Source organism: Pinus tabuliformis, chromosome 4_2 (genome assembly GCF_031772625.1).
Source record: "Pinus tabuliformis cultivar Carrire ecotype Pingquan chromosome 4_2, CPIR1, whole genome shotgun sequence".
NCBI lineage: Eukaryota > Viridiplantae > Streptophyta > Pinopsida > Pinales > Pinaceae > Pinus > Pinus tabuliformis.
This window is the reverse complement of record NC_142304.1, coordinates 578,267,902-578,276,481: the sequence shown is the minus strand read 5'-3', so window position 1 is coordinate 578,276,481 and position 8,580 is coordinate 578,267,902. Positions and strand designations below refer to the sequence as shown.

Genomic DNA, 8,580 nt, shown 5'->3' with positions numbered 1-8,580 from the left:
GAGGAGTTGCAAGAGGACATTATGCAGGAAAAGCAAAAGTGCAGAATATTTTACGCACTGGGTTGTGGTGGCCGATGTTGCATAAGGCATGTGATGGATGTCATAGGACGAGCAAGCCATCATGGAGGGGTGATCTGCCTCTGAATCCACAACTATCATTACAACCATTTGAGAAGTGGGCAATTGATTTTGTAGGACCAATTCAGCCTTTAGGAAAGAAGACAGGTGCGCGGTACATCATCACCGCGACGGAGTATTTGACTAGATGGTTGGAGGTGCAACTTGTGAAGGACTGTACAGGGGAAACAACAGCAAAGTTCATCTTTGAGTATGTACTGACTAGGTTTGGTTGCCTGAGGATTTTGTTGAGCGATCGCGATACGCATTTCCTTAATGAGACAATCAGCGCGTTGACATAGGAATTCCAAGTTTATCACCAAAAGAGTATGCCTTATCACCTAGAGGTTAATGATATGGTTGAAGCATTTAATAAGATATTGGAGAACGCGCTGATGAAGGTTTGTAATGCACAAAGAAATGACTGGGATGTGTGCGTACCCACGGTGCTATCAGCTTACAAGACGACTTGCAAAAAGCTGACTGGACAAATTCCTTTCAGGCTAGTTTATGGTGTAGAAGCTGTGATGCTGATGGAGTACATTGTACCTAGTCTGCGCATAATAGCATTTACAGGAATGGCAGATCATGGAGCCCTGGAAGAAAGGCTCGTGCAACTGACAGAACTGGAAGATGATAGATTTTTGGCTGGATTCCATTAGCAAAAAAGGAGCGTGAAAGGGCATGACACGATCGGCACATCAAACTGCGCACCTTCGAGGTAAATGTTTTAGTGTTATTATATGAAAACAAGTTTGATAAATTTCCAGGAAAATTTCAGATGCATTAGCTGGGGCCCTATGTCATCCAGGAGATTACTGATGGTGGAGCAGTTCAGTTGGTGAAGTTGAATGGAGAGCCATTTCCAGGGAATGTAAATGGCAGCTGATTGAAGCCATACACCAGGGATTCGACCAGATGACTATATGGTGGAAGCATAGTCTTAGCGCTGCAGGTAACTAAAAGGAGGCACGGGACTATAAACTACACTGCCTGAGTTGTAGAGCTGTGTGACTGGGGGACTGCACGAAAAGGAGGAACGCCACAGTATCAACAGAAGTGTGATGGGAGCTGCGCTATTGAATGAGAGACCGTGCAGGGAAGCCAGAAAGTGACCGTTATGGTCACTGTTCATGAGTTGACAGTGAAAAATGGCTAAGTGGAGCGAGGGGGGGGGGGGGCATTTAAGTCAGAATTTAAGAGCGAAATCTTTGAAAATATGTTGCCAATCTAGCATTTATGAGCAGATTTTGGGGGAAATGATTGTATTCAAATTTGAATTTGGCTATAAATTACAGATGGCCGCCCAACGAAAAGCACTTTGCATTCTGAGAATTAATGTGTTGAGTTATCAGGCGCGCATGAATGTTGAGAATTTTGAGGCTTTGGTGGGTAGTTCAGTATTTGACAAGTTGCCTAAAGCAACCCAGGAGCTTCTTACTAGCCTCATGTCGGTGCCTGTGGAAATCGTAAGTGCTAGAGGATCGATGGCCTCTGAGGGAGTTGTCCCTGAGTTTGCAAGTGTAGAGGTGCCCGCATAAGTGCCAAAATTGCCAAGGTCTCCCAGGCCGAGGCCTACGCCGACCAGAGAGGGTCTTAAGACAAAGAAGGACAAACAGAAAGCGACACAACTGGTGCGCGAGTCGCCGAGAAAGCACTAGAAGAAAGAGAAGCCTACCACGCATGAGAAGGGAAAGGTAGTACATCTAGAATCTGATGAGGGCACAGAAGACACTAGTATGGGCACAAAGGATATCGATATTGAGGGGGTAAACCCTATTTCCAAGTTACTAGAATACATTCCTCCATGCCAAGGCAAGGTGAAGGTCTCGAAGGACTTAGATGAGGGCAATTTTTACTTAACACACCGTTGTTGCGAGACAAGATCACATTCGAAGGTCCGAAATTAGCGCGCGTACCACATTTGAAGTTAGAGGATTGGGACTTGGTGGATATTGAGCGGTTTCCCCACTTGCCGATGGATACATTTATGACCCGTGTCTTCTATAAATATTCTAGTGTAATCGCACTAGAGCTTAGGCAGTGGATTAAAGGGGTGGACAAGGCAGGACTGTTGAACCTGCTATGGGTGCTGCATTACAACCGCGCACCCATAACTTTGATAGTGATCAAATAATCGTTATGCTTGGTGCACAACAGATGCCTATGGTTAGGAGAACCAATACCAATCACCGCTATGTTGATCCACAAGATCACATTGTTACCGCACTCAGGGTTGAAACCGGCCAAGGAATTTGGCGGAAAGACGGGTAAACGCGACCTTGCCGAAAGAATGAAGGACAAGTTTAAGCTTGCCAAGAAACTGCGCGGCTACTCAATTTCCAGCATAACCAACCTCACGGTTAAGGTAGCCACCCAGATCCTGGCTGGGAAAATAATGAGGAAGTGTCACGCAAATGAAGTGTCGACACTAGTTATGTCATTAGCAGCCCAGTGCGTGGAGGGCGTACAATTCAATTGGGTGCGCTACCTCTGCAGCGAGTTCCTCGTGAACTGTAGAGAAGCACAAGACCAGAGTAAGACCTTCCATTATGCATGGCTTCTACTATCAATCATACTAGTCGCGTGGGAATTACTGGAGGACAGTTAGTTTCCTCCGATCGCATCAGATCTGCTAGAAGTAGCGAAGTTCGCTTTGCTCTAGGCCACAAAGGACCCCGAAAGGGTCAAGGACAGTAAGATATTTTGGGTGTTGATGGAAGAAAGCATCTGCGCCGCGATAAACTGCAAGATGTAACTATCACCAACTGTCTTTGAGTAGTTGTCAGGATATGTGGAGTTCAAGGCGGACTTCCACTGTGTCTCCATGCACGCACGAAAGGACCCTAAGCAGAAGTGGTATGATCTCTCATGCCTTACGACAGATGATGCAATCACATCGGTCCTTGAGCATTGGCCAGCAGAGTGGCGCATGACCTTATATTTGTCAGATGGGTCCATTAAGTCCAAAGGAAAGCAGCAGAAGGAAGAGGCTCGGTTGAAGATGTAGCAGTTGGTTGACAGGAGGAAAAAGGAGGCAGAGGAAAATGCCAGAGTAGAGTGTGCTACTAAGAAGCAGGCAAAAGAGAAGGAAGATGAGGAAGAGTGTGACTCTGACAGAAGTCAAAAGTCTTCTTCACCGCAGATGGAGGAAGAAGAGAAACAATCAAGACAGGGTGGTGCAGACTCGGAGACTACTCCAATCCGAGTTGAGTGCACTAGGGAGTAGGAAAAAGAAGGGCCACGGAAGAAGTCCAAGGCCATTAAATCATCACTCGACCCGATCACTTTGTCGGAAGGTGATTTGAATGACATTAGGGACACAATACGGGATGCAACTGTGGAACTACTGCAGCAGTTTGAGCAGCAACAAAAACAAGATTTGGTTTCCATTCAGATGGGTCTGCGTGAGCTACAGATCCAAGCTACTCAACTACAGACTGGTGTAGGGTGGGGCATCATGGTGTCTAATAGCTTGGCACATGGAACCTTAGAAGTAACGGAGATGGTTTGCTCTATGGGTCCTTGGGTCGTCGCACTACTGGATGGAGATTTGACTGTAGAAGCGAAAGTTGATAGGGCCACCGTCAGCACTCTCAAGAAGGTTGGTTTGAACATAGCCACACTTCCAAGTGAAGCCCTTCACACCCTGCAAGATGGTGTGATCGCAGAACTTCGGGCCTGGGAGTAGTGCACGCTAAATGTGACCAACAAACAGAAGGTTAACAATGCCCAAATGTTCGTAGAGAAGACTTCCACTATTGATCTCCTTAAGAAGATTTAGTGAAGAATGAGCACACCACAACCATTGTAGCTGAAGCATGCAGAACTATTGCGGAGCTACAAATCCCAGAAGATGTGCCAATCGACACCATAATTTGGAAGCTCGCTGCAGGTGTGTGTGACACAAAGATAGAGCTGGCTAAGGTTCAGTTTGAGCTCAACCTTAATTTAACGGGGCTTGAGTTGAAGGCCCAGCCATCGACTCCACCATAAGTCAGACAGCGACATGAGGCAACTGTCAAGGATGTAGTTGCAACAATAGATGCCACAGTGAAGGATTGCACTACGCTCTTCAAGAAGTCGCTTGAAGTAGTTATCAGTCTGCATGAAGATCCCAACCTGTAGATGTTAGAAATCGAAGCAAGGAACTACAACAGAGGTATGACGAGGTCAGAGCAACGACACACACGCCATCACACAGAGGTTGGCGAAGCTATAGGAAGCAAAGGCACTAAAGGAACAGGTGGAAGTAGCACAACGTAGGGAGGCAGTATTGAAGGCCAAATTGGGGCCTTGGCTAGATGAATCCTATGTGCTCACGACCACCATTGAAAGAAAAGTGGCTATTATGTAGGCAACACATTAGAAAATACAGGTAGATAGCATAGGACGAACGATGGAGCAGCTAGTAGAGCAGGCTAAGCAGGCGGCGACGCAGTGTATAGCCGAGGTTGCAGTAGTGCAGGTGGAGCTGGGAGATATTCACGAGAAGATATTTGTGCTAGAAGAGTGACTCGAGGGAGAATCGCCATATTTGTGTTGGGGCCTGTTGGGAATGTGTCCCTTGGAGTCAATTTTGGGGTTAAAAGCCCAAGTTTTTGTATAAAGAATGTAAAGTCTCCACATTTTGTGGCCGCGGAGTGCGAAGATGTAGAGACTCATAAAGGGTTTCTGCCCTTATTTTATGTAAGTCATGTCGGCTTTAGGAGATCTACCCATAGTCCATGGACCATGGGATTGTATAAAAAGGGAAGTCTTAGAAGAGTCCGCGGAGTGCGAAGATGTAGAGACTCATAAAGGGTTTCTGCCCTTATTTTATGTAAGTCATGTCGGCTTTAGGAGATCTACCCATAGTCCATGGACCATGGGATTGTATAAAAAGGGAAGTCTTAGAAGAGTCTAAGGTAGTTCAGTACAATCTTGATATGTTGGAGTCATTGATGAATGTAATGGGTCTGTGAGAGCTAAGAGTGAAGAGTCTTAGTGTAGGAAAGAGGCTCTGCAGTTGTGTGCGCAGATGCCTAGGGTAGAAGTATGCAACTGAGTGCGCGAACCCCTGCAGCGTTGTGCACGGGGCGGTTAGAGTCTGTAAAGAAGATCTAAAGCATAAATAAAGAGAATTATTATAGAATTATCTGTTTATGATCTATTTTACTTATGTTATAAATGTATATGATTATGTTATAATGAATATTGGGTTTATGTTTTAATACTATATTGACGCGCAAATCCATATGTTTTGCTTTGTTATATGAACACAAGAAAGAATATCTGTTTACGTGAAGATCATCTTAATGCATGTTGAAGTTATCAGATACTTAAGCTAATCTAGGTAAATAAAGAAGTAAGGGTAGTTATAAGGGCACATAAGTGTCTTATCCACCTATCTAGGGTACGCGAAGGATAGTCGTAGACCTTTGCGGGGGTCTAGAGGACAACTAAGACGAGTATATCGATAATCCCTAAGAGGCTTATCAACTTGCATGAAGGAAGGCTTAGGGTATAAAACGACATCACTACCATCTCTGGGTGCAGAAACTTGGTTCCTGCATCCCCCCATACTGCTTTGGGTGAGACTTCAGTCCGTGCTCCGCGGATTGATGTTGAAAGGGCCAATAGCGTAGGGATTTTCTTGGCTAATTAATGTTGAAACTGGGTCAGGGCCTATCAAGCCAACAACCATAAGGAACACAAGAACCAACTAGAAAACAAAAGAAAGACACCCACAAAACTGATGTCCTATTGCACTTTCCTGCTCTTCCTTGTGTCTTCTCGCTCCAATACTAAGTATGCCACACTTCTTCAAGAGTGATCGAAGAAACTCTAAGTGTCCAAGAGTATGAGAGAGAGTAGAATAGAGAGCTCCAAGATAAAACTGACAAAAGCCATGAAATGATCCTCAAAAGCCTTTTGATTAATGAGGCCTCTAATTTCTTCAATTTCCATTATTTTTCCTTCATTTTCCTCCTCACATGCAACCTGTGACCTTTCACATCCATTTTCTCCCATTTTCCATTATTTTCATAAATAAAATTCCAATTAATTCATCTTTGCCTTTCCAAAGCCTTTTCCATTGCGTTTGCCAATTTCCATGGCCATTAATTAATCACAAGTGATCCCTGTCACTATGTTTTTTCCAACATTCAACTTGGAATACGTGTCCCATGACTAGGGTTATTATTTTACCTTTATTAACTTTATTACACAGATTTGACTAGGGATTTTACATAATCTTCAAAAAATGGATTACATCATAATGTTTATCCCCTCCCCTCCCCTCAATCTGACTAGATTTGTTGGGGAAGAGAAGTATTTGCTACAAAGTCATACAATGATGATCCACAAAAACAAAAAGCAATATTCAAACATAAAGCAAAACATATATAACATTTTCAATTACAAAGTCAAGGAGGTCGATCCCCACTATTTCCTAGATTTATTAGTTGACCAGTCCCAACCATAATGTGATACTCCATGTGTGATGCACAAGCCTCGATCTCGTGCAATTTGTCCATGATTCTCCTCTGACTCCAACGAAGGGAGGAGAAGGCCTCTAGAATTTCCTCTTAGCTAGTTTGAAGATCATTGAAATAAGCTACATAATTGATTTTGTCCTCATGTTGTTGTTGGTCCATAAAATCCAAAGAAGCCTGAATTCCTTTGAGTTTCTCAGTAATGAAATCAAGGGAAAGTTGTTGATTTATATGGCTAGGAGAAAGTTCACGACCCACTAGCTGGACATCCTCCACTACCACCCCTTCATCCTCAATGTAGGCTCCTTGATGAGCTCGACCATCCATCCCCACTTGCAGCCCTCCTACACATCTTGGGTGACCCCTTTGCCTATGCATTAGAACCGCACCCCCTCACCCACCCAGACAACTAGCACCACCACAAATTGTCTCCATGCTAAAAAAATGGCTCGATATGCTATCGACCACCTCCCACACCCCTGACCCAATGAACACGCACAACCTCAGATACCCCGCTATCCACACACCAATGAATGCCAAAAATTCCTGTGCAACACAAGGAGCACTAAACGACCTCTACTGCCACCAAACACTTAAAAACACGACACCCATAACTCCCCAATTCCAAAAAATTCTAGACGAAACCACCCAGAACTAAAAATATGCACAAGTTTGAGCTTTAGGCAATGAAAATAGACACATATGCCTCCACATAAAATAAAAAGACTCACATAATGCCAAGAGAAACACCCAAAATTAGATAGAGATCGGGAGTTGGCTTCGATAAAGAATGCTCTCGTAAGAAGAAACTGGAAGTGTGTAGTCAAGTACTGGTGTGAAGGGGAGCCTTATGATGAATGGAGACAATGGAAGATAGGGAACGAGGACATAAATCTTGAGGTGCCAATAATTGGGAACCCTTTACTAGCAGCCTATGAGAACGTCACATCCCCATAGCATTAGGTTCATATAAATTGCACTGGGGCTATAAATCAATTGGTGTATTTATAAAAAAAGAAGCATACTCATTAGTCGTTGAGTTCCCTTAGCTCCAACATGATTTGATATGGAGAAATCTGGACTTTGCGGCTTTGGCCCAAGGTAACCCACTTCCTCTGGTTGGTCAGTAGAAGAAAAATTTAACTTGGGATCAACTCCAAAGGAGAGGATTTTTAGGACCATCAAGATGTGCGATATGTATTTTCTAGGAGGAAACTTAAGAACATTTTCTCAATTCGTGTAGGGAAGTTGAAAGGCTATGGCATAATGTGGCAACAATATTTGGAAACTCAAATTTCTCCAGAAATAATATTCATGATTCTATCGAGCATTGGAGGATAAACTTCTTTTGCAATCCAATAGTGAATCAGGCCTGGACCTTGTTCATTGGCGTTCTCCAATGGAATGTGTGGAAAGGTCACAACCAACCGATATTTAAGGACCAAAGAGTGCCAACCATGTAAATTTAAAGTATCACAAAAGATAATATCAGAGAGACTATACACACGGAAGCATGGACAGAGGAGGACTAGAAGGCTAGTAATGAAGAGGAGCATATATTAAGGAGCTTGGGAATAGCACGACAAAAATGGGATCAGGTGCAAAGGCAAGGCCATCCTAACCTGATTTTATCCCCTTCATCCCACCTGCCTACCCTTGAAGGTTTTGTGAAGCTTAATTTTAATGGGGCTTCCAAAGGAAACCTAGGTCCAATAGGCTATGGAGGGATTCTCCGAAATGTGCATAGTAAGGAGCTTGTAGTCTTTGTGACATTGTGGCACGACTAAAAATAATGTGGTGGAAGTTACAACATTGGAAAAAGGGTTGAAATTGACAAGGCAAATAGGGACTCCAAAGCTTTAAATCACATGAGACTCAACTATGGTTATTCAAGTAGCTCAGAAGTCGATCAATGGATCACATCCCTCCAAGGTGATCAAAAGTTGGAGATTAGAATCATAGGTCAAGAGAATTTATGAGCTTGTTT

General features: G+C 43.7%; 1 protein-coding gene across 1 annotated transcript; it reads left to right on the top strand.

Annotated features, from left to right (window-relative positions):
• Positions 1-473: 473 nt before the first annotated feature.
• On the top strand, positions 474-779 carry LOC149170621 (uncharacterized). Its single transcript, XM_089425657.1, has one exon. It carries the CDS (start codon positions 474-476, stop codon positions 777-779), a length of 306 nt encoding a protein of 101 aa, XP_089281783.1.
• The last annotated feature ends 7,801 nt before the right edge of the window (positions 780-8,580 follow it).